The 27,599-nt window shown below is 46.5% G+C and overlaps 1 protein-coding gene across 2 annotated transcripts in view; it reads left to right on the top strand.

Annotated features, from left to right (window-relative positions):
* Window positions 1-1,499: 1,499 nt before the first annotated feature.
* Window positions 1,500-27,599, top strand: part of pde3a (phosphodiesterase 3A, cGMP-inhibited) — a 69,415-nt gene continuing 43,315 nt past the window's right edge. For both annotated transcript variants that reach the window (XM_031583271.2, XM_031583269.2), the window contains exon 1: window positions 1,500-3,331. In XM_031583271.2, the coding sequence (XP_031439131.1) occupies window positions 2,399-3,331 (933 nt within the window). In that variant the 5' untranslated portion in view covers window positions 1,500-2,398. The remainder of the gene's footprint in view (window positions 3,332-27,599) is intronic.

The following is a 27,599-nucleotide window of genomic DNA, read 5'->3' as shown; positions in this document are numbered from 1 at the left end:
GATGGGGGTTCTTCTTATCTTCTCTGTACATTACTGTGGTGTCAGTGTGACAACAGGCCTCTTTGTTTGCCAAGGACCTATGGGCGGAAATTGTCCTTGCTTGAGGTAACTAATTGGTCCTCTGTCCACATTTGTCCCAATAAAGAGGCCTATTTGTACTTGTTCATGCTTTATCTCTTATTTGTATCTGCATAACATACCATTGTGCTGATGTGAAAGTTTTGTTTTTTTATTAGGTATATGTATGTGTGTGTATGTGTCTGTTTTGGTGCAGGAGTCTGAACATCTATTTAGTCTATGTGTATACATGAGGACAAGCTAGAAGACTCTGAGTTTACCTTAACATGTACACGGATAAAAACTTTTCCCAATAATTTTAGTGCTTGCAAAGCAAAGCTATATAGAGATTCCTAGGCTTCCTCTTCTTATAAATTATATCGCTGTGTTTATGACCTCCCCCATCTCAACTGCTCTAACACAGCTTTGCTTTTCTCTGCATTAAATATCTTTTCAAGTTTTTAAACTTTTACTTTATATTTGTTTAAAATGTTCATTTTATTTCTGGCTTTGCAAGCACTAGTATTATAATATAATACAATTTATCACTCCAATAGTGTATCTGAAACTGTTGGATAGAATGACCAACAATAGGACCAATGACATTATTATTTGTAGTTCTACAAAGCAGTAGTACCTACATCTATGTTGGAAGCAAAACTCTCTGCTTGGAAGGTTCTCCTGCTAAAGGCTTTTACCAAGGCGAGCCCCAGCGTTGACATCGCACCACCACATGTTGGAGCTAGAACCAGTCCTGGAAACTGAGTCTGTGTCACAGTGTTTAGTTGAAGTGGGTACTGTGTCTCTTTGGGCCATTGACTGCCACAGGAACCGAGACTGGAAAGAACTTTTTTTTTTGCCTGAAGCTCCTTTCCAAGTAGCCCAGTCCCTCCATTGAGCGACTGAAGCACACAGATTACCAGCAGGGGAGAAGAATAGGGGGAAAGGCGGAGAAGAAAAATGGGCATCCTATCCTGAAGGTTGTGGACACAAAGACTATCATCCGTCAGGCCAGTTGAAATGCATTGGCTGCAGATTTCTTTCCTCTCTGGAGATGGTGCTCTATCCAGCGAGGGAGACACCTCCCTGAGCGTCCCCTCCAGAAGATTTGGCCCGATACTCTGTCAGTAACTGCATGATGCCCACAACAATGTATTCCAAAGAGTAGCTAATTATTATTATTATTTTTGAGGTTGTTCCTGTTTGTTAGTAAAGTTAGTAAAAAAAGATACAGAACATATACAAAAGATACTGCATATGTATTTCCAGTAATCATTTTGTGAGTTTTGTTTCATTCTTAGAAAGTCCCTGTAGACAGATAAGCAACACTACCAAATACACTACCAAAGACACGATCAAACAAAGGTTCTCTATTCCCTTTAGTCGTAAATCCACTTTTTCTTTGAATAACACGAGCAAAAGAGGCGCCTTGACTCGGCCACTAAACAACAATGCAACACGGTGCGGGTGACGTAGGATGTAGGTGAGCAGTTAAAATTCAATATTCAAGGAAACCCGTGGACAGAGAAAACCCCGGATCATCTGACACAGCCTGTAGCAGCGCTGGTTTATGGTTTCAGTGGTGTAGGTATTGCACCCCTTCGTGTTTGTGGATAGCGTAGTGTCCGAAATACGCAATGTGATTTCATGCTTCTGCAGAAGCGACTTCAAGCTGTCTTTATCTACGTCGTAATCCTCGTTTGTAATGCATCAGTAGCCCTCGATTTGTTTTTTATGAGGCGCTGAACAAGCTTTGGGACCTCGTATAATTTCATCCTTAAGGAGCGAGGGGAAACTCAAGTAAATATGGCTCAAGTAAGCGCATCTGAGGGCGAGGGACACTGGAAATTACGCTCGCATTTTTTGAAGAGGAAAGAATGGTCTGCGTAATAGGAAGACTGAAACGCAAGGGCGAAATAACTGAGAGAAACTGAGAGCGGGACGGTGAGAAATACAAAGAGGGACAACGCGGTGCGGGAGGGAGGGAGAGAGAATCGGTGAAGTGGGAGAAGCACTGGCCTAGATGTTTGAAACGTCAGGAGTTAGTCTTTCCTTCTGGTTCACTGGGTGATTATTAAAAGCTGCCTTCTCTGGGACCGATGGACCGGGGCCATAGGGACTATTTTTTGACCTGCAAGTGGTATAACTGGACTTAAATGGAATATTTAGTGTGTTACGTTTTGAATATGTAAACATTAACATGTGCGTATCGTATGCTTTTAATGTCGCTTATTTTCGCATTGATAAATCACGTTCTTTGACGTGGTATGAAATGCCCCTCTACTGCCACATTTTGTATATAGACTAATATACTGTCACGTTGCAACATTCATTTTGACTGATGGCAATGGCAGTTGAATCTGACAGCGGCAGAGGTACTACACGAAGTGCTCATGAAAAAAGCCCCAGGGCGCCGGAGCGCAATGGCTATGTGAAAACATGTGTCACCCCTTTGTATCAGGACCACGGCTGCCAGTCGTGGGTTAGACTGACTGAGACTTGGAACTCCAGAAGCCTTTCGTCTGTGGTCTGCGTGGGGTCAGTTTCAGTTATTCTTGCTCTAGTGGTTAAATTCGTTGACTGGGATGTGGACTTCAACCACAGCGGTGGCAGCAGCAACGGCGGCAGCAGCGCCTACGACAGTGATTCGGGATCTTTTTTTCATTATGTTACGAGCTGTGTGCTGGAGCTACCTTTAACGTTGTGGCATTTGATTTCTCCTATCTTCACTCTCGTATGTGCCTTCTTTTGGATCGGCCTGTATCTGATACGGTGCGGAGTGCTGATCAGGACTGCCGTCTTTCTGTTGACAGTCTGTCATTTGGGCGAAGCGGCAGCACAGTCTCTCTTGCACGGAGCGGATGACCAGCTGCTCTCCTTCACGGCGACAGTGGTGGTGCTCGCCTGCCTGGCAAGCGGGGCACTCATGGTTGTGAGACTCGGCCAGGGGGTCTCAGTCATCATTTTCATCAGCATCATCAGGACAATCTCACTCATTTCGCTGCACAAAGTACGGGCCAGCTGGAGACCTTACTTGGCGTACCTGGTCGGGGTATTGGGCGTCCTGCTGGCTAGGTATGCTGACAAGCTCTTGCCGAAGCAGGGGACTCTCAAGGAGGGCTGTACCTCCGTGATAGGAGCAAGGGAAGACATCCCGGTGTTTAAAAGGCGAAGGAGGTCCAGCTCAGTAGTATCATCAGACATGGCACATCATGGTCAGTCCAACAGCAAGTCGCACAGGAGGACATCATTGCCATGCCTTCAAAGAGACCAGGTAAAAAGTTCCTCTCGCTCCTTTGCCACTAACTTAATTTTACATATTTTCTGATTGTCTTTGCGCCTGTTTTCGTAATTGCGCAAACAAACCCACAAACGATCCACAAATTCAGTTAGTATGAGTGAACCTTTGCATTTAAGTTCACCATCTGTGTGCTGATTAGTAACCAAGGCTCTGATTCGAATATATATAGACTTGAATATTGTTTGTTTAGTGGAGAGAGAAGAAAAAGAATGTTTTCAATATTTGTGAAAATTATATGTGCAGTAAATCCACTATTTAATGTTACCACTGATCTCATTATTGATGGCATGGTTTTAATCTATGCCAAGTGGAGCCTACTGTAAGCTTGGCTGCCATTGTCAAAACATTGTAGAGATGTAAATAGGTTCTACAGTCTCCTTAACAGTGCACAAGTGGTCAATTGATTAACATGAACCATAAAACACTGTCCAAAGCACTGTCAGAGAAGCTGCCTAGTTCTTCGTGGGGCACTGTTATTCAAAGCTTGGTTAGGTCACCTGGGAGCTGATAATAAAAAGTTGAAAGCAGAACAGGCAGTCACAAATCGGGCTCTGGTTATTTGACCTGGCGTTGTGACAGCAGAGAAAATGGATAGATATTGTTTGATATACCAGAAGGTCACCAGTGGTTCAAGGGATTTTCAACTCATTCTGATACAGGAAAGGAGTATTTACCAAGCATGTGTGCTTTTATTTGCTCAGCAGTAGCTTGTCAATGCCTTGCGTTATGATGTTATTTTTGTTTGTGAGAGCAACATTTATTTAATAATCTGCAATTATGTAAGTGATTGCAGGCCAAGTATGTAGTGTGTGCCATCCCATAAAAAAGAATCCTTGCTTATCAAACATTATTTGAGTAATTGTTTCTGCACTCCTGACTAATCCGACTGCTTTATAATATGCATTCAGGCATGACATACACAAATGAAAGGAGGTGGCAAATGAAAATTATTTCAAAATTCATCACAGTGTGTTGCGAAGTAGCCTTGCTTCAGCTAGTACAAAATAATACTAGATGTGGTTCACACAGACATTCTTTTGGATATGAGTTAACTCGGGTTGATTTTCTAGGTCAACAAATTCTGTCATTTCTTCTAAGCATCTCGACTGCTCAGAGGGTTGTTTACAGTCGCAATGTCTGATCAATACCGTGGAATAATTTGCTCATTAAAATAATATTTTTTTTCTCTGTTTTGAAATAGTACTTGTGGTCTGACTGTGAATTTTAAACAGAATTGTTGCAGCCTGTATGGTTGGAGACCTATTTTCCCATTTTAAGAGAGAGCTGTATTTTGTTTACCATTGGCGTTAATGTGACAAAAGTTAATTTTAACGGTTAATTAACGGTTATGGTTTTTCCTGCATTTTCATGTATGCCTCAGAAATAGCATACATGGATTTTTTTGTTTCTAGAAGGGCAAACCTTCAAAAACAGCCCTTGCGCCTTCCTGTTTCTCTGTTTTCTCTTTGATTTAAAGTCTGCCCCCTAGTGACAGCTCGACTCGGCATCAACACGTCACACACTGTGGAAGCGCTGGGATGCAGCTGTTTCGGGAGATGAGTGGACAGAACGCCACAGATCTTGCTGTCGGTGTCATGCCGTCTGTTGAGAGAAATGTCTCATTTCCCCCACTGGCTTTGGAATTTATAGGGACCGCTGAGCGTGGTGTGTTCTCTGTATCCATGGCGGACACATGGCTCCCATGTGCTGACACCTGGAGCTGCTTGCCTTGCTCTTGCAGTGTGTGTTTGTGCGTGTGTGTGTGTGTGTGTGTGTGTGTGTGTGTGTGTGTGTGTGTGTGTGTGTGTGTTTGTTTGTCTGTGTGTGAGTTGACAGCACAAGGGTCTCCTCCTGTCTGTGTGGTCTTGCTGTGTATACAAGACACAAGGGTGACCTTCGCATGTCAAGTGCACTCTTGTGAAACACACACACACACACACACACACACACATACACACACACACACACACACAGAAAGACAGACACACACAGAAAGACACACACACACTACTCCTGCACTCAAGAGGCCATGCACCTTGATGAAGAAGTGAACCAGGTGTCTTAACACCTCCCCTGAAAATACACATTCGCATCAGCACACACACACACACTCTCTCACACAGGCCTACACAGAAGCACGCACACACTACTAGCAAACACAAATTCGTACGCATCTCTGGAAAAACAGGCACACAAACACCAGCTCATGCACGCACTAGTGTCAAACACACTGATATATGATGACAAGATGCTGAATTTTTTATCTTTAGCTGTCATCATTGGTAGCTACTGGAGGAACCGCTTCATGGAGAGAAAAAAAAAACATTTCTCTTTGCATCTCCACTCAGATGTACAACTCTAAAGCAAGATACGCAACATATCACGCCAGCACCTCAAATAGCACTTACACGCCCTAGATTCCCACATAAAACGTATTCCTGGTTTTTGTTTTCTCTCTCTCTCTCACAAAAAAAACAGAGGTAAACATCTGAGGTTTCCGTACATGTTACACAAGGCTCCTCAGAAGGATGCATCCTTTGAAAAGCAGTAGTTCTGAAAACCTGCCTCCAAAGTGCTCCAGCGCTGTTTAAGGATGAGTGAACCCCTCACCCCATGCGCTCACCTTTATCTGAGGCTTTCCTCAAGGCCCGGCTTATCATGAGGGAGATTTCAATCAACCTGTTTTTTTTTTTTTAACGTACTACTTTACAATGGGGATTGCTCTCTCGATAGCAGCACTTGGGGAGGGGGATGGGGGGCATTCTTTTCAACAAGAAGCTTCTTTTGCATATCGCCGTTAAGCTGCTCGCTGGAAATCAATATGTTTGAGGGGTAGTGGTCTGTATTGTTAGCCAGCACTCAGAGACAGTACCACAGACCCCCCCCCCCCTATTCCCCCTCCAAGCTGGATATGATGACCTGGCCCCAAGTACATGGGGAGAGTATGAATTATTGAGACCCTTTTAATAACATCAGCTCCATCAGAGCTTTGCCGGGAAACTTAGCGTGCGTCATGTCCGCTGGGGCAAGGCTGAAACACTCCATAGCAGTCTATTTGATTCCGCAGACTTAGGAGCGAATTCAAAGAAATACATTTGTATTATTAGTAGTATCAGTGGTACCAAGAACAACTTTAACTCAGGCCTTTGGTCTGCATGTACTTGCAGTGGCCATTTAGTGGGCCAGTGAGCTTGGGAAGGCCCAGGGCTTTTGTTGTGGAGAGCTTGGTTCATGTGGGGCCGTTGTTTCTGAGCAGGGTAAACCAGGACAGCTGAGGAGAGGAGAGGAGAGGAGAGGAGAGGGGCAAGCTACAGTAGGCTCCGTCGCTCCACTCTTATTTATGTGCATTTTTCACACGTTGATTTGGACGTGTACATTTATCACTGCTCCTGAATCAGGGGTGATTAATTAGCCAAGAGCTCTGTCATATTTCATCAGCGTCACACTCTCTTTCTCTCTCCCCTCTCTCTGTCTCTGTCCCTGTCTCTGTCTCTCCCTCTCTCTCTTTCTCTCGCTCACTAACATTGCGCTCTCCTATTTATCATGCTCAGGGATTTTTTTTACAGCATCCATGGGCTTTGGGTGTCTCCACAGTTGAGGGGAAAATAATGGGTTTGGGTTTTGAAGGAGAAAAGGGTGCATTGGAAAAGAGAGAGAGAGAGAGAGCGTTTGTGTGTGTGTGAGGAAAAAGTGAGAGGGCGAGAAAGAGAGACAAAGGAGAGAGAGAGAAAGAGAGAGAGCTATTTGAGGGAAAAACGTATTCTCTCATTGACGCAAATGAATATCCGGAGAGACCTCCGGGCGATTTTTTCTGTGCCACCGTTTTCAGGGAACCTCATCAAAAAATCTCTTCCCAAGCACTGTACAGATATGGGGTTAGTAGGTGGAGCCATCCAATCTTGCACGGCTGATTAGAATTCTTTTAAAGCCAGGCCGTGATGAGGGGAGGGGGAGGAAAAAAAAAAGAAAAGAAGAGAGAGAAAAGAAAGGGAACGTACGTCACGAGAGGCAGATGATTTCCCTGCAGGTAATGCTCCTCAAAGTGGGACGTAGCTCTCCGTGCGTCTTCACATCCTCACCTGCTTCTTCTGCACTTCTTCTTCTTCTTCTTCTTCTTTATCTTCTTCTTCCTCTTCCCTTTCCCCCCCTCCCCCCCTGTCCTCTCGATGAGAGATGGCTCGTGTGTAATTTACACCTGAGGCTCGTGAGCACGCTGGAAGTTGTTTTTACCCCTGCTACTACTACTACACGCCTCGTAGCCTTGACTCCCTCCTCTGCTCTAATTGGTCTTGTCTGTGCGGCGGCAGACAAACAGAGGGATCTGTTACACTGGCAGGGGCCACAGCATCATATTTTGATTGTAACACTGGTAGGGGGTGTAGAGGTGTGTGTGTGTGTGTGTGTGTGAAGGGGGGGGGGGGGGGGATGTGTATCTTCAGCTGTCCAGAGTGTGCCACAGAGTTTGCCAGACTCCTTTCATGTAAAAATACCCCCCCCCCCTCTCCAGCCACACACATATATACACACACACACAACACACACACACACACACACACACACACACACACACACACACACACACACACACACACACACACACACACACACACACACACACAATCACACACACATTTACACACACATGCACACCCCTGACACTGTGAAACTGAAGCCCAGGCCACTGGCGGGGCCGTCCTGGCTGTGGACCGGCACACTCATGGGTCACCAGGTGTTCTGCTAGCTGCCTAATGAATGGAATGTCTCATTCACTTAAGGGCTGCAGGAAGGTGTTGGGAGAGAGAGGGATGAGAGAGAGAGAGGTGTAGTGGAGGAGGGTAGGAGATTAGGAAGGGTTGACTCCAGGGGATTGAGGGAGTTGGTGAAAGAGAGAGTGATAATGGAATGAGTGGAGGAGTTAGTAAGCAAGGGATGGGTGGAAAAGGGAGAGAGTGAGAGAGAGAGAGAGAGAGAAAGAGAGTGAGAGAGAGAGAGAGAGAGAGAGAAAGGGGCTTTGGATGGTGGTTGGAGCGGGAGAGGGAGCTGAGGGCAATAAGAAGGAGGGAGTAAAAAATGCTGACGAAAGAGAAGGGGGAGAGAGATGGAGTAGGAACTGCACCAAATATGTCAATCCAGCAGGACAACAGGCTCAGTGTGTGTGAGAGCGTGCTGCTGTTACTACAGTGTCACTTGTCAGCTCTGGTGCTCAGACCCAACAGAAAGCTCACCAGTACACTCAGTCAACACGTTTACTCGTCAACTCAGTGGCGTAGACCACTCACACACAAGCAAACACACTCACACACACACACACACACACACACACACACACACACACACACACACACGCATACACACACACAAGCACACACAGACACATACAAACACGCACATGCAAACACACACACACACAGCCTGCTGTCCCTGCCCCTTTGCATACGTGTCCTGCTCTAGTGCACACTGCTTCGGTTGGTTTCAGTTGCAGTTCTTTTCGTCTAGTCTCATTTTTTCACATCCTCTTTTCGTCTTGTATATGTACCTGCACTCTCTTTCCAGCTCTACCCCCTTCTCTCTCCACGTTACACTCTTTCTAGTCTATCACCCATCACACACACACACACACACACACACACACACACACACACACACACACACACACACACACACACACACACACACACACACACACAAACACACACACCCATCACACACACACACACACACACACACACACACAAACACACACACACACACACGTTTTGTCCAGTGATGTCTGCGGGCCCTAGCAGGCCAACGTGCAGTGTGGCTGCAGGAGGCTGCTGGGAGGCAGCGTGTTATTTTAACCTGCGCTGGCCCGCCGCCCAGCAGGGCTGCATGCGTAGCAGCCGCCGCTCTCTATCCTCTCACTCCCTCTCTATCCCTCGCTCCCTCTCTCTCTCTCTTCTTCTCTCTCTCTCTCTACTTCTCCCCGCCGGCCATCCACACCAGCGCCCTGCCGCCACCGCAGACAAGGCTCGCCTTGTTACTCGCTCAATGCCGCGCTTTAGTTTCTAAAATATGCAAGGCAGATGGCGAGAGGCAAGGGGGAGAGAGAGAGAGAGAGAGAGAGAGAGAGAGAGAGAGAAAAATGGGCCAGCCATCTCTGAAAAAACGACGTCTGTACATCTGTCTATTTGTCAGTCTGGCTTTTTTTTTACATGTCTTTCCCCCAAACCCTCTCACTTTTTTTCTCTTGGGGTGGCAGAGTGAAAAAAAAAGAAAGAAAGAGAGAGGGTTTTTAAAGATTTTTTGGTGAATGGTTTGTTTTCCTAAAGTCTATTTTAATTAGTGTGGAGGCAAAGTGTGCTTAATGTTGCCGGGAAGAGAGAGGACCTCTCTCCTTCTCAGAGGCTAGTGTGTAAGCGTAGCGTGCACTGGCAGCATGGATTTTCATGTAGTCCTGAGCTCGGCCTCCAGCTGTCTCCATATCTGATAGTAAAATGGGCATCACACATGATGAGACACACACACACACACACACACACACACACACACACACACACACACACACACAGACATCAGAGGACGTACGGCTGATGGGCACAAATCTGTACAGGAATTGACAAGTGATGACTGTGTGGCACAGAGTGCAAAAATGGCCCAAGATGAATCTATCCCTTAAGCCAGAGGTCTTCAACCGGGGGTCCGCGACCCCCAGGGGGTCCGCGGAGGTACTGCAGGGGGTCCGCCAAATTATTTCATCTGAAGCATTTTTTCCCTCTTCCAAAAATTAAAAACGTCCAAAAGACTACATAAACATAAGCAGAACGTAAAAATTGCTTTCTATTCCTTAAAAATAATACATAGGCTACCCATGAGTCTTCACGCGATCATTTGATCATAATGGCAACATATGCACGTTTAGCTACATTTAGCTATCTGGTGCCAAAAGACGTTACCTGCCATAACCATACAATTTGAAATAATTGATCGTTTTGTAATTTCTCGGAACAAAAGCTCCTCGTCAGACATCACTGATGGCGGTTCAGATGATCTACCTTCAGAGGATGCCAACACCCCTTCCATGAACAGCAAACAGCAAACGGGAGAAGACACGTAAATATTCAGAGAATTATCTGAAGTTTGCCTTCACCTACAAAGAGACCGATGGTGGAGAATTAGCAGTGTGCGTGGTTTGCTCTTCCATGCTTTTAAACGAAACTATGAAACCATCAAAGCTGCAACGACACTCAAAGACAACCCATGCTCACTTGAAAGAAAAAAAACATTTAATATTTCCCGTTTAAAATCTTTTGAGGGCCAGCAGACCTTGATGAGACAATCAGCCAAAGTGTGCGAGCTAGCTTTAAAAGCCTCTTATCAAGTTGCATTACGTGTCGCTCAGACCAAACAGCCATACATAATTGCGGAAAGTTTAACATTGCCAACAGCTAGTGATATGTGCAAAACAATGTTTGGGAAGGATGAGTAGCCTCTGTAAAAAAAACCTGAAAAGCATCCCAATGCCCACACTATTGATGAATTGGCAGCTGATGTGAGGGCACTACTAGTCGCAAAACTCCCGAAGGCAGATTATTTAGCACTACAATTAGATTAATCCACCGATGTGTCAAACGACGCTCAGCTTTTATCTTTTTTGTGATTTGTCGACCAAAATGAGATGCAGGAGGAATTTCTATTGTGTAAGCAGCTGCCTGGAGGTAAAAAAAAGTTCTGAGATTTTCAAAGTGATCGACAATTTTTTTCGTGAACATGATATAGCCTGGCCAAAATGTGTCGCGATGTGCACAGACGGTGCAAGAGCCATGTATGACGCACTGCATGCTTCATAGGGAGAATGTTGTTGCCAAAGACATGAATGATGAATTCAGAAACGTCAGATCTCTCACTAGGTATGAGATATTTCATCCGTACTTAAGCTTCTCAAGCTACTTAATTCTTTGTCCCTGCCTAATTGAATACAGAGTGATGGCTAACTGTAAGGGAGAAAAATTTCAATAATAAACAGAATAAATTGAAACGAGTTGTGTGTCACAGATGATTTGTAATTCTGTTTAAACATGTGTAGGGGAGTGTGTGTGTGTGACTGACACTTAGTTCCAAATAAATGATATGAATATCAGGCCCAAATTCGGGGGTGGGGGTCCCTGCTCAGTGTCTCTCTCAGCCAAGGGGTCCTTGGGCTGAAAAAGGTTGAAGACCCCTGCCTTAAGCAGTAGAAGTCTCTCTTCAAATAACCTTCGAGCATGCCTAAACATGTGTGTATTTGTGTATGTGTGTGTGTGTGTGTGTGTGTGTGTGTGTGTGTGTGTGTGAGAGAGAGAGAGAGAAGGAGTGTGTGTGTGATTTAAGTGTGCCAGAGGTCCCAATAGGTCCCATGTCACAGTGCATTTGCTCAGTGTGACCCAGTCAAGCAAGCTACGTCAAAAGAGCCGTAGTTTGCATTAGCCAAGTCGACCCTCCTGTTCATGTGTCTTACATCAAGACTGTATTTGTATTTGCGTGTGTGTGTGTGTGTGTTTTGTCATGTCGAATGTGTGTGCATGCTTGCATACTTGCACATCAGTGTGTGTAAGTGTCAGTACTGTATGAGTCTGTTCATGTTTGTGTTTTTTCTGTGTGTGTGTATGTGTACGTGAGTGTGTGTATGAGTATGTCAGTGTGAGTGTGTGTCAGTCCTGAGTCATCTCAGGACTAACAGCTCTCTCACGTCCACCACACTGCACTGCCTACCATCCTCCCTAAGTCGACTCTCTCTCTCTCTCTCTCTTTCTCTCTATCTCTCTCTCTCTCTCTCTCTCTCTCTCTCTGCCACAAGGCACAAACTAATTAGATCAAAACAGAACCCAGACTATTTCTTCACATTTCTCCATTATTATTTTTTTCACAGCAGGTCTTTGCTACTAATTGTTTGGTTTATTTGGATATTTGTTCTGCGCTGAGCTGTTCCATATGATGCTGAGAGAGGGGCTGAGTAGTTTGGAGTTTTTTCCATGAGATTGGTGTTAATAGCCTCGTGTCGCTGGAGCTCCTAGGAATGTTGGCATAAGATGTCGGAATAGCATGCAGTGGGGTTTTGGGTGTTTCTAGTCTTATTTTTTTGCTTGTGTAATCTTGTGCTTGATCCTTGGTCTGTGCATAAGTAATTGGGCTAATTCAGCATGAAACCACACATACATCCACAGACTACACACTTCCATACCAGCATGCTGTCTCACACGCGAAATAACTGACGTACACATTACACTATTACTGTAAAGCACACGTCACACACACACACACACACACACACACACACACACACACACACACACACACACACACACACACACACACACACACACACACACACACACACACACACACACACACACACACACCTAGAGAGAGAGAGAGAGAGAGGCGCATGTGCTGAGACTGTGGCACCACTGTTGGCAGTGTGCACGGGCCCATCGCGTGAGAATTGGGCCGCTGCTTTCCCTCAGGTCCTCTAAAGAGCCGGTGTGTTGACATGGCTCCCCGCTGCCTGCTGGATCTGTCAGGGCCTCCTTTCAGCCAGAGCTCAAGTCACAGGGGCTACACTCCTCCACCCCTCAGGCAGAAAGTGAGGAAACTTAGATTGGGATTCTACACTATGATATACTGGGGAAAAGTGAATCAGATGCAACATATCCTGGATTTGACAGGATGCATAGGGAATCAAAATGGATCAGAGGTACAGACCTACTGGAATAATATGTGGGAAAGCCTTATGGCTGGGCTTTGAGCTTTATGGGTCCTTTTACTGGGTTAATTGAAGAGCAAAGAGTCAGCAGTATGCGCTGCCTATGTGTTTGGTTTTGTTAATGTGGCTGTGATTATTACAGCACACATTAGCGCTTCGAGCTGCAACAAAGCTTTTACTTGTATCTTTATGATGAAGGGGGAACTTGGCAGCACTTTGCTGTGTTCCATGCATAAGAAAGGCACATTGTTAAAAAAAAAAAAAAAAAGCACTAAACACATTCTTAAACCATTAGAAGGGCATGGGCGAGTCAACCTCGGCAGCCAAGAATAGCGTCTTTTTTATTTGATGCGAAGGAAGTTTTCATTTGCTTTTTTTTTTTTTGCTTTTTTTTTTGCCCCGTAACTTTAACACTTAGGACAGTAAAGACATCCAACTGCAGGGCGTGGCGGTGCGTCAGGACCCTATGCTGACTTAGGTCTCTTTTATGCCTGTTGTTTGTTTTGTTGTTTGAGCACACACTGATTTTACGAGCCCTTTTAAAAGACGGAGCGGTAAGGAAAAGCAGGATGTGTCGGTCTAGTCTTCCTCCTGCATGCTCCAGCGGAGGAGACGGAAGGTGAGGCAGAGTTTCCAGGCCCAGGCCCAGGCCCAGGTCTCTGCGACTGGCACGGGGGGCCGAGGATGGTGGGTCACCGGTGAGGCCGATGCCCAGGTGTGCCCCAGCTGCCATACCCCTGACTCAACTCACTAACACACACACACTTTATCACACACACACACAAAGTCACACACACTTTATCTCACACACACAAAGACACAAACGCACCCGCACACACACACAGACACACACACACACACACACTCTATCTCACACACACAAAGACACACACATACACACACACACACACACTCACACACACACACATTCACACAACCCAACATACACCATTCACCCGTTTGTGCAACATGCCGACCAGGCTGTTTTAAATGGCTTCCAGAGTACGGAGGCACCGGCTTTAAAAGCCTAATCCAGATGAGTGTTCTCTTACCGCAGTGACGGCACACTGTTCCCACTCATTACACTCACACACACACACACACACACACACACACACACACACACACACTCACAGCTGTTCTGCTAAGGCCCGGTACGCTCTGGCGTTTTCTGAAAAACCAGACGCTTTTTTCGGTTGGTGAGCATTGTTCACTTTCTTCATGTGGTAACTGTAGAGAGAGAGAGAGAGAGAGAGAGAGAGAGAGAGAAAGTAACCACACAAGACAGAATATTTGTGTGTGTGTGTGTATGTCTAAGTGCATGTTAGCACTGACCAAGGGACTGTCCCCCGTATGGGGCAGAGGTGTGAAAAAGGCTGGTGTGAATGTGACATTTGGCGAAGGGAAGTGAGGTGGCGACCTTGGCTGTGCAAAGTTAAGACTGCTGATCCCTTCACCGAATGAGACGACATGAGGATGGCAGCGATGCCTCCATGACACCAGCCCCCCGTGCCGTCCATCAGGGGGAAACACCTGTGGCCCTCAACACACCTCCACGCCCGATGGATGACCATTACACCTGTGGCCCTCAGCACACCTCCACGCCCGAGGGATGACCATTACACTGGGTGACTCAGCACACCTCCACGCCCGAGGGATGACCATTACACTGGGTGACTCACAGATTTAGCCCAGCGAGCAGGCAAGTAGGCCAGCCAAAGGGCCTAGTAAACACACACAAACACACACGGAAAACACACACACACAAGAAAAAAAAACAGTTCCCTCTCTTGTAAACACAATTCATCACAGTCTGCTGAGGCTCTCCATTGCTGAAATACATTTTTTTTCCTCATTCTGGTCACCGAGCACAGATCTCAGATTCCGGCTTATTCCTCTCTGAATTGTCACTACTTAGCACCTCAGAGTACTCCCCTGGCTATTTGATTCTAACACTGCTGTGGAAGACTACCCTCCATCCACTGTAAAGACTCCCCACGGCCCCCCAACTCTACTCAGGTGAGCTGTTGGCCTCTTGGGGAGTTTGGGGGGGGCGGAGCGGGGGGATCCAGGTGTGGGGGGGGGGGCTGGACGGATGAGGAGGTTACGTGAAGCAGGTCCACGCGAGGAAGAGAGGGAGACAGAGAGAGATGGAGCGAGGAAGAGAGGGAGAAAGAGAGATGGAACGAATAAGAGAGGAGAGCTGCCCTGCTTCCACTCGGTTGGCCTCGGCTCCGCCTGGTTGGCTTTCATGTGACAGCTGGCAGCGGTAGCAGTAGTGGTAACTCTGACCTGGCTTGCCTCGCCGCTAATATGCCCAGCCGTTACGTAAGACCCAGCGAGGGGAGCTTGAAGGAGGAGGAGGAGGAGGAGGAGTGGAAGGAGTAAGAAGAGGAGGAGGCCTGATGGAAGAGACGGGGTGATGTCTTTTGAGATGGATCCCTTCGCTGCTCGTTTGGATACTGAAACTGAGCTTCCTGTCCTTAAAGAGAGAGCGAGTGTGAGAGAAAAGAGAGAGATGAGGAGAGGAGAGGAGAGGAGAGGAAAGTTGAAGAGTATGGCGCTGTGCAGAAATCCACAAGGCCGAGCCAAATTGATTTCAGTGGCCTATGTTTCAGGGCTTTATCATTTCATCACCTCTCATCCGTGAAGGACTGTAATTCTATTGATTTTTCATCAAAACACGGCATGTCTTGCCCATGATTTCCCCCTAAAACCATTACTATCCGTTCACTGATCTTATCAGGCCGAGCAAGAGCAGCTTGATGAATGTATATCTATCTGTGCCTCTCGGTCCGGAGACGTATATGCTTGTTTTAAGCCCTGCTGGCAGTACCTGGAGCAATGCCTATTAGTTAATCCAATCCTTGAGAGCCTGTTGGCATAATGCAGGGCAAGCCGGAGACTTTGATCCTGGCCCCTGGAGCAAAATGCCATCCGCAAGAGATGATGTGGAGATTGGGAGTTTATTTTTCACTGATTGGTTCTCAGTGCACTCAGTGCTCAATCTGTGTTCGTTTGGCTTCTGGTCAGTGGACAGAGTGAAAGGGGTTTAACACAGTCAGGGGGCTGTACCAGGGCACCAGTGGTTCTCTTTTGAACTAAGAGCGTGGAGTGGAGAGTTTCGGCAACAAAGAAAAGGGTTTCGGGGGTTTATTTAAAGAAGCCTCCTCGCGCAGGGATATTCGGCCTTTGAAGTCGGTGAGTGACTAGGGGGGGTGCTGGACGAAAGCTCTTTTCCAGGCGGTGAGTTTATGTCTCGTATCCATCTTTGAGGAAGAACCATCCCCATCCTCCTCTTCTCAACCCATCAAGCCCCCACCGACACATGTACCACCACCCATACCCCCCCCCCCCCCCCCCTCCACAACCACCCCACTGCACAAATTCACATCTGACATTTCAAACAAACACGGGAGAGAGGCGCCAGGATAGAAACAGTGGGGTGAGTTGGGGGGGGGTGGAGGGAAGGGAAACAGAGGGAATGAATCGCTGTCAAATAAACAGAGTTGCAGTGACGCATGGGCCTGCCTGAGTGCTGCAGGGCTTATACAGAGAAAGAGAGAGAGGGAGAGAGAGAGAGACGGAAGAGAGGAAAAGAGAGAGTGAGCTCTCTGTCTTTTGAGTCACTGATGAACATATGGGTCCAGGTGTTTTCGCCACGCTACTCTACCCACAGCCCTTCCCCCATTCCCTGATGGTTTTTAATGGTGGTCTCGCATAAACACACACACACATACACACACATGCTCACACACACACACATGCTCTCACACACACACACACACACACACACACACACAGCCTTGTACAATCAGGTTTGCCATTAGTCTCATGTCTGGCTGAAGAGATGTTAGGGGATATACACTGCGCGGTGTGTTTAATGTTAGCGTCGGTATTACCGTTAGCGGAGTGTGTCCCTGTCACGGGCCGGCCGAACACGTCATCTTTCCCTGTGTTTAAAAACGGAAGCGCTTGTTTATAGTCAGGAACTCTCTCTTTCCCCCTCTCTCTCTCCCTCTCTTTCTTTCCCTCTCTCTCCCTCCCTCTCTTTCTTTCCCTCTCTCTCCCTCTCTCCTCTCTCTCTCCCTCTCTCCTTCTCTCTCTCTCTCTTTCTCTCTCTCCCTCTCTCTCTCTCTCTCTTTCTCCCTCTCCCTCTCTCTCTCTCTCTCTCTTTCTCTCCCTCTCTCCTCTCTCTCTCTCTCCCTCTCTCTCTCTCCCTCCCTCTCTCTCTCTCTCTCTCTCTCTCTGCCTGGTGATTCATCACTGTTCTGGGAGCCCAGTCATCTCTGGGGCTCTCAGTGGTGAGCGTTTATGTGCTGCTAACACAGGGTGCTTCCTCACGCCAACTTCAAACCAACGATCGCTGCAACACCAAGGGCCCAAGCGCTCGCATGGGCATGACACATTCATACCCTTAAATGGACATACTCTTCTTTCTGACTGTGGTGCTGGTACTCTCTCTCTCTCTCTCTCTCTCTCTCGTTGCCACTCTCTCTCTCTCTCTCTCTCTCTCTCGTTGCCACTCTCTCTCTCTCTCTCTCTCTCTCTCTCGACTCAGCCATGTGTAATGGTGCAAGGCAGGTTGGCTGTGTTAAAAACACCTTGTCAAATGGATGCCGCAGTTTAGTGCCCATCTGAGAGACAGATGTGGTGACAGCACTAGGGCTGTGACGTCTGTTATGGCCATTAAGACAAGAGAGTAGGCCACACACACACACAAACACACACACACACACACACCAATACCCGCACAAGCAGAGTCACTCACACACACACACACACACACATGCACACCAATAACTGCTCAAGCAGAGTCACTCACACTCACACACATACACATACACACCAATAGCCGCCCGCACAAGCAGAGTCACTCACACACACACACATACACACCAATAGCAGCACAAGCACAGTCACTCACACACACACACACATAGACACGCAGTGTGGATAAAAACACCCGCACATACACATGCAAATATCACATGCACACCGAGAGCCTGTGGTCTTCTCCGAGGCCCCAGGGCCCTCCCTCCGCCCTCCTCCACTGCCCCGGGTTCATCTCATTATCGGGGCAGTTAGACTCTGCGGGGCGCCCCCTCTCTCGCTTAATGTCACACAGGGCCGGTGGGCAGAGCCGCTGCCCCATTCATGGCGCTGGCGGCCCCCATTCAGCCAGTAATCCTGTGTGCTGGGGCCCGACACGGCTCTCCGGACTTGGGCCGTGCTGATTGGATTAGCGGGGCTGTTGTGGTGTTGTGGGAAGATGGGTGGCTGGGCGTGCGGTCTTTACTCAGAAGTGTTAGGACGATGACTCTCTAAAGTCATTCCAGGAAGTGTGTGTGTATGTGTATGTGTGTGTTTGCGAGAGTGGTACTTATAGGGAGAGAGGGTATAGCTTGTCTCAACAAGGTTTATTTCTTAATGGAAATGTATTAAGTTTTTATAAAGCTTTGTATGCCTTTAACATTTATATATATATATATATATTTCTGCCCTCAAATCCACATTTTTTTTTTCTATTCCCCCATTTTGGTGAAAATGGAAATGCTTTCATCATCAGGATTTTTCTAAGCTCTGTCTTCTTTTTACATATTACGTCTTACTATATGTTCGCATAAAGGACTAATCCTTTTGGTGTAGCAAGGAGGGGGGGTTAGATTAAGAGTGTCTTTTTGTTTAAATATACCATAGAGACATCAATCTGAAAACATGGTATGGTCCTTCATTTTGCTAATATCCTCTGAAAGATTATATTTTAATTATTTACTGACCTCCTTATTTACTGGCCCTGACCTCTGTTCAGATGCATGATGAAACAAACAGCAACAACAAAAACAATGATTTCAAACCATATCTGGACATCAAAGGCTGCATAAATGAGGTTATTGTGATGACTACCCTGTTGGTCAAAAAACTACTCAGCCCAGTTTATACATTTTTTACCAGGCTTATTGAGAATCACTGATGCTGTGTATGTGTGTGTGTGTGTGTGTGTGTGTGTGTGTGTGTGTGTGTGTGTGTGTGTGTGTGTGTGTGTGTGTGTGTTTGTATGTGTGTGTATGTGTGTGTACGTGTGTGTGTGTGCTTGTGTGTGCTCTGCTCCTTACACAGATGTCTGTCCAAGAGAACAATTCTCACGTGTATGGTACAGCAGAGTTTGTATTTTTCCAGTGCTCTCAAGAGAGTGAAACACACACACACACACACACACACACACACACACACACACACACACACACACACACACACACACACACATGCTTACTCACAAACACTGACTGAGACGAGGGTGCACAGTGCTCCTATGTTCTGTGGCCCTGTGCGATAGCTACACATAAGTTCCATTAGGCTCCATTAGGTCCTGTCCCGGCCCGCGCTGTGTGCATCAGCTCAGCATCGTGTCAACACAACGGGCTATTAAGCCCCGTGGGGGCCACGCCGGGCCTCGGAACAGACTGGCAGAACTTCACTCGATGGTGTCAGGTGCTTGATTTTCAATACAGACACAGGCATACTCACCCAAACACACACACACACACACAAAAGACTGAGCCAGATCCTTCAGCGAATTTGGCCCACAAACAACCCAAAAACCCCCTGCTTTGCATTGTGCAGTTCATTGAGGGCCGGCCCGAGGCGTAAACAAATTAAGTGGCTGCTGAGGGCCTCCAAACTGCAGGGGGCGCTGTCTAAGGCAGGGGGGAGGAATAGGCTAATAATAACGGACTAGAAACACAGCTCACAACACACTTGACAAATAATCAGACCAGTGCAGCGCATGAAGAAATGTCAAGTTAATAAGAGGTGTCAAAATCAAGTGCCAGTGCACAGTACACACACACGCTGATGGAACAGCTGCGTACAGGGCAGCTTTAATTGACGATGAACTGTAACCACAAGCAGTAAATCCGACAGGCTTTCCAAAACTGTTCATTTCCAGATCATAATCCCCGTGAAAACTGAGTCGGGTATATAGTCGGTCAACTGGCACAAGGTATTAAGGTCAAAATTGAGATGTCTTTTACAGTTTACCAGTACCTCTGGTTTCAGTGACACTACCACCTTGTGCTGTCAAACCCAAAGTAGACCTGTGACAGTATAAACAAGAGGGGTAGTAAATACTATATTATACATAATGATAAGTGAGCTGATATTACGGAGAATAGGGACTCTGACAACGCAAAAGACATGGGGGCAGAGAGAGAATGAGGCTGGTGAGCATGCGAGGGAGCAGCGCGGGCCGTCGGTGAGTCCGTCGATTCTCTCACGGCTGGGTCTCATTATTCCCCTCAACACCACCTTGTCAGAGCTGAGCAGCCCGCCGTCATCAGGGTTAAGTGAATAAGCAGCTTGCTTAGAGGATTAGAAAATCCACTTCCTTGCGCAAGTGTTTAGATAAACTGTTTTTTACGAAAGGGTACAGGATACAGGTATCCCAGCTCCAACATTACGTGACCTTGTGAAGAAAAAACGCTGTTCTGCGCTGCGCTCCGTGCTGTGGTTCCGACTCTGAAAGCTGTCCAGTCTGTATTTGTTTTAATAATCGAGGACATTTCCTTCCATTCCCGTTGCCCCCAAACAACTGTCAGACACATACTTACACAAGGCTGCCCTGTTTGGAATCTGGAGAGCAAAGGAAACAAAGCCAGAAGAAACGGAAATCCACTAAAATATGAAACGATAATAAAATTAGTCACATAGTCATTTTGGATCAAACTTTTCACTCTTATAATTTCCAGAAAGGTTTAGTAGAATATACAACCTTAGTTCCATTGATGTAAAAACAAAAACCTGCCTGTCATTTTTACCATACTGTTGATGAAAAGAAATAGGCTATTCAAAATAGGGTGCTGTATGAGTGACTGTTATATTCCCTTGAAACATTTTACCATGGATCGAAAATAACTACTCGGTTCTTTTTATAGTATTACCTATGCCAGTGTTGTCTTACTGGAGTGAATTATGTATCAAATCTGCAGCCTCCGTGTCAGTGTTTGACTTTACTCGCCAGGAAGATGGGGAGCATAAATGCACTTGAAAACTGAATTTGTATGTTGGGAATTTATCACACGAACACGACCCCCCAGCAACCTTTGGCACGCTCATGAGTTCGGCTGTCAGTCGCCGCGGACGTGATCAGTGCGTCTGAGGCGTGAGGGGCGTGCGAGATGGAGCAAGGGAAGGAAAAAGCAAACGAGAGCGAACGAGTGAGCTTCGCGGCCCCGTGACGCATGTGATTTTATCCAGCCTGACATTAATGGGAGCGCAAGCCACGCGAGTACCCTCAGATCGGCGTGCCATTAGCGTCGGGGCAAACGCTCCACTTAGCAAATTGGCTCCTCCGAACCAAAGCTGGAGTGTAAGGGTGCTGGAGAGGGTTTTTTTTCTTTCCAAGTTGCACATGCATGAAAAACCACAGGAATGGCTTCCTCACGCGGTCTGGTAACTTTAGTGAAAAGGGTGCAGGATGCTGAGAGCGCGGTGTGGGCTCACTTTGTTTCTTCCTTCCCTTCTTTCCTCCTTTCTGTCCCACTTTATACTGTAGTACGTCTAGTTGGGCGACACAGTGTACTTCAACAACTAGTTAATTATAGATTTTTAGCTCAAGATTTTACAAGATTAACAAACTAGTAGATGCTAACTCTAAACGTACTTAGTGCAAATGCATTTTGTAGGCTGTGGAAATGTATGCCTATTTACACAATAACAGCTAGCACTAATCAATGAATTATGTTAATATAAATATACTAACTATTTAGTGTTATGGACACCTTATTTGGTTTCTTCCTTCCCTTCTTTCCTCCTTTCTGTCCCACTTTATAGTACGTCTAGTTGGGCGACACAGTGTACTTCAACACCTAGTTAATTATGGATTTTTAGCTCAAGATTATTTCTCTATTTTCCAACAAACTAGTAGATGCTAACTCTAAACTTACTTACCGTAAATGCATTTTGTAGGCTGTGGAAATGTAGGCCTATGTATACAATAACAGCATTGCACCTATCAATGAATTATATAAAAATAAATATAGTAACTATTTAGTGGTATGGACACCTAGAAGAATACAAGAGTGGTATTTCTACTTTTTTCTTTTTTTATGATGTGGAGAGATTGCAACTCTCAGGTGGTGTCAAGGGGCACAGATGTATCTAGCTGTGTGCTATGATGAATTTCCTAAGGGAAGGACTCTCGGAGGAGAGGGAGATGAAACAGCAGCTGAACACTAAGCTCTACAGGAGAGGTCCCATCCTTAGCAGAGAGTCCCAGGTGGGTTGGTGTTTCTCCTGGAGGACAAGAGCAGAACATGCCTGTGCATACACACATAGACACTCAACCAATGCCCCCACACACACACTCACACACTCCCACACACATATGGACATACACATGCAAACAGACATGAGACAGTTCTTTAAAACAGACCTTTCTTCATACATGGAACACAATCGCATGACCTATATCAAATTGTCTTTCAAAAGAATTGGCATTCAAAGATGCACATCTGACACCAGTTTGAAAGTTTGATTTGCACTTTTCTCCTACCCTGCTCAAGAGAGCACCACTTTGGTGAATCCAAAACAAATAACCCTTCTTGCTCCACCACCATGAAGGATGATGATGATGATGTGTGTGTGTGTGTGTGTGTGTGTGTGTGTGTGTGTGTGTGTGTGTGTGTGTGTGTGTGTGAGTGTGTGTTCTGGGACAGGGCAGAACGCCATACTCAGGACATGCCTTTCTGTATATTCTGACACAGAAACCCCATAGAGACACTCAAGCATGAAGCCCAGAGTTGCTGTACATGCTTTGGGCCCTTTTCTGACACGAGATTTCAGTGTTGTACTTGTAAATAACTCTTTCTGAACATGAAAGATGTGTTTTGTCCCATGTGGCTCTCTGTATTTCTGTGTCATAGGTGAAGTCTTTTTCTCCCCCACTATGAGCCCTACCATACTACGCAGGAGGCAGAAACGGCTCTTCTTTCTCTTCCAGCTTATTGAGCGCTATAATAGTTTACGTGTTGCCATCGTTATCATCTGCTGTGTCTTCATCTTCCCAATGCCACCGTGCTGACGTAAGGTCTGGATACTCAGGTATTGATTTTGCCTGTCTTTTGTGTGCTGATTCTCTGACTAACTCAAGACGGAGACAGGCAGAGAGAAAGAGAGAGGTAGAGAGAGAGAGAGAGAGAGAGAGATAGGGTTCGGCTACTGCCTGATTGTCCCTCTCCCCTCCTCCTGCACCTCTGAGTAATCTCATGATGCCCGAGCGCACGTCACTGCGCACGCACGTCACCATGGTTACCTGGCTGACAAGTGGTAGCAGAGCTTGCGCACAGACACATGGACGTAGCGAATGACCAAGAGCATACAGTGTATACCTTCAATTTCAACCCTCACCCCCACCACCCCCCCACCCCAAACACACTTGGTCTTTCCGTCTTCCTCACTTGCCGACACTAGCATTAATCTTGTAAGACTACATATCTTGGGAGGGTGTCTGTTCTCTACGATAGACAAGGTCTTGGTCAAGGCCTAAGACCTCTTTAGCTTTTCCAGTCTTTTGGGTAGTTTGAACGGTGATAAACTGACTCATTCAGCTGGATGTCCACTATTATGTTCTGGGCTCCAGGAAAACTTCATGCCCACTTCCTCAGAAATCTGCCCTCTTTAAATCCTCAAGTGTCAGGGCTTTTAGAGTCCAGATAAAACCATGACCTACTAACGCTGCAGATTCCTGGAAGACCGGGCGAGTACTAATGGCACAAGTTTGATTCTCCCATAGCTGTTGCACTCTGGATTCCTTTCTGTGTCTGTCAATCTCTTCCTTGTCACATTTCCGTTCGGCGATTAAATTCTGGTAGAGACCTTAATTCAAGTTATTTTATCGTACTTTACTTATTCAATGATTCAGTCAGTTCTTGGAATCTACGTGTGGTGATTGTCTAATCGATTTTCCATGGTAGAGCATAGATTTATTTTCAGCGCTGACTTTAAACACATATGTACACAGTTTGACTCGGGATATTTGAGCTTTCAGAAAACACTCCCCTATCACAAATCTCCATTAATTTGCCCAGATTAGATTGGCTCACAAATGGAAAACAGGAGCTTATGAGGGTGCTGGTGCACATGTGTGTGTGAGTGAGAGAGAGCAAAGCTTGTGTGTGTGTGTGTGTGTATCAGTGGGCGAATGTTTATCTCTCTCTCTCTCTCTCTATCTGCTAGGGTTTCTGGTCGGCCCATATCGCCGTGATTCGGGACACCAGACACGTCCTCATTAGCAGCCTGAATGTGATCAGTGGTGTGGATGTGCTCCAGCCGGGGATGGGATGGTGGTGTGGTGTTTGTGTTAGTGTGTGTGTGTGTGTGTGTGGGGGGGGCGGGGGGGTAATGGAGCCGCTGCTCCGGCTGGCCATTAGGGGCCACCTAACCCAATCACACGAGAGCCAGAGCCCCTACTCAGTCCCTCAACTGGCTGATGTCACCCAGAGCTGGGGGTGGGGGGTGGGGGGGGGGGGGGGTGGACATCACACCATAGGCCTCTGAACTAGCTGACAGGAACTGGACTTTTGAGTAGGCCACTCTTCGCATTTCACAGGCTTATTTGTGTCTGTTTATATTTCTTTCACGGGAGGGGGGGTAGGGCTGTTTTAAAGTTTCTCGCAAGCCCTGGTGCCCAGAGGGAGTGTTTGTTTGATGGAATGACTCAACATTTAGTTTTTCAGTTGAGTGCAGACCTTCACATGTCCTACCCATTTATCGGCATTAGTCAACAACAGTGTGAGAGGCAAATTTAATATCGCTACCAACAACAAACCTTCAAAATAGTAGAGAAGGTTCATATCCACTAGGACTTAAGCTGGAGCCAGTGTGAGTATGCAGTCATTTGAAGGTTACTTCCCAATTAGCGCTGAACCGTGTGGTAGCAGTTTAGGGAGCTAAAGTCAACGGATTCTCTGGTTCTTATTAAATTAATGTGCAAGTTGTAATAAAAAAGTGCAAATTTTCCAGATGGAAAAGTTGACCAGTTGCCCAGATATTTCAACTTCAGGGTGGCCTATGCCTTTACAATGCTAATTGTGGCTCTGTCCAGCTGTCTGATTTTGGAGGAGTTTTACTGCGTGATATTATGGTACCTTTCCCCCCTCCCTAAATATGCCCTTCTTCTACGTACCCACAAATAACTTTTCAAATGGGAGCATTTCAATCTCAAGAATAGACATGAAGTGTAAACAGCTAATAATATTTTTGGAGCGTCTTAGTCCAAGAACTGATTCCAGATGCATTTATGCACACACACACACACACACAGACACACACACACACACACACACACACACACACACACACACACACACACACACACACACGCACACACACACATTCACACTCCTACAACCATGTAAGATTTACAACATATGAATTATGCATACATAGAGTGTCTTTTAATTGCAGTGTGCTTAACAGGGTTGCTGGACAAACACCATGTAATGAGAAGCTATGGAAGCCATTTACCTTTAAGCTGGTTGGGCCTGTGAGACTACTGGCTTACACATGATTCCAAACCACACACAAACACCCAAACTCGCTCACGCACACACACACACACACACACACACACACACACACACACACACACACACACACACACACACACACACACACACACTCCTATCTTCTTCACCTGCCCCTTCTCCCCTTCCAATCCCGCTCCCACCCCCCATGAGGGGGACCTGGCCTGCGCTGAGTATGCGTGACGCAAAGAAAGGTAATCGAATCAATAAGCAATCAGGATCCCAGCTCAGTGCTGATCGACAGACCTCCCGCCTGGCAGATTTGGCCCTAATTAGCATCGATGAGCGACACTGATGGGATTTGTTGCTATCGACGAGGCCCGTGACTCATTCCGGCCAGGCTGTCCCTTGGGTCAGCTTTACAAACGACAAGCGGCTCAGTTTGACCCCTCGCTTGGCGCAGCGTGGTAGCTGGTGTTCCCAGATGGGTGGAGCATAGGGGGGAGGAGAGGTCATCAGCAGTTAGGCAGACTGGTGGGAGACGGGGAGGCACTGTATGTATCGTTCTTTCTCTCTTTGTTCTCTCCCTCCTTCTTTCCTTCTCTAGATGTCAATCTTCCTCTAGATATATGTTTTTATTCTCTTTTTTTATTAGCAATCCCATGCGTTCTAGTCTTTGACCGTTTCCTACTGTCAATGTATGTTATGTTCTTTCTGCTTTCCTCTCCTCCTCTATTTCCCCTCACACTGAGTCTGTTTTGTTCTTGAATCACACACCCTTCTCTGTCAACACAGACCAGTAGTGAGGTTCATATTACGAGTTAGTACTTCCCCCCTAAAACCCTCTCACACTTTCAAGCATTACATGTCATGCCCCCCCCCCCCCCGACTGCATTACCTCATTTGTGTGACACAACATGACATACTACTGTATCCCTTTCACCACAAACATTAATGGCTCCAGCTGTGTATAGAAACAACCAGTTCAGTCAATACTGCGTTGCTAAGGAAAACAGGCAGCTCAATTTACAACCCTGCTCTTTTTAATTGTGGCGATGAAGAGGATGTTTCTTACTTATATTTCCCCTATACTCCCCTTCCCTTGCCATGTTTCCTATTGCCATATTGAGTGATGTGAACCTGCATGCTGTTTCCAGGGTGTCACCTACTACTCAGTTTAGAAAGGCCGGGGGAGCTTGGCCTGTTCCCTAAATTGCGGAGCGCAATACTTGCTTGTCATTAACGGCCAGGCAGAACATACAGTAATCTTATCTCATTTTCGACATAAGTGCTTTGGTATCAGCCTTGACATTTAGCTGAAGCACTGATTCAGTATGTGCTTGTGTACGTGTGTGTAGGTAAGTGCTTGTGTGTGTGTGTGTGTGTGTGTGTGTGTGTGTGTGTGTGTGTGTGTGTGTGTGTGTGTGTGTGTGTGTGTGTGTGCGTGCGTGTGTTGGTGTTTGGGTATGTGTGTGAATGTGTGTGCGTACTTAAGTGTGTGTGTTTTAAAAGTCACATGAAAGTAAGAAAACAAGTGCCAGTGTTCCACGTGCTCTGCACTCGGCCTGTGTGACGCCAGAGTTTGATGTATGAGAGCGGAGAGAGAGAGAGAGAGAAAGAGAGAGAGAGAGAGAGAGAGAGAAGTAGAGAGAGAGAGAGAGCTGCTTGAGAGCTTGCCAGTGCCCATCTGTCCCTTGGGTACACAGGAGGATTCCCTCAGTGGCACTTACTCACACAGGGCTCTCACCGCCACTGCCAAGCTAAATATTTACCTAGCGGCCAAATGAATGGGTGGACGCAGGACCAGATAACAGCCCAGGACTGCGTGTATAGCAAGCAAGGAGTTGGGTGTCAAGGGGAGAGGAGAGGAGAAACACATGATTTTAGAGGACTCACGCTCAAGCAGGGCTTTGGCTTTTTGGAGGATTCAGTGGTGTTTTTCAAGCCAAACCGTTGTGTCTTGTGTGGTTTTCTTGTTTCGTTTTTTTTTTTTTCT

This window comes from Clupea harengus, chromosome 16, assembly GCF_900700415.2.
Source record: "Clupea harengus chromosome 16, Ch_v2.0.2, whole genome shotgun sequence".
Lineage (NCBI taxonomy): Eukaryota > Metazoa > Chordata > Actinopteri > Clupeiformes > Clupeidae > Clupea > Clupea harengus.
The sequence above is the reverse complement of the archived record's forward strand: the minus strand, read 5'-3'. Positions and strand labels throughout refer to the sequence as shown.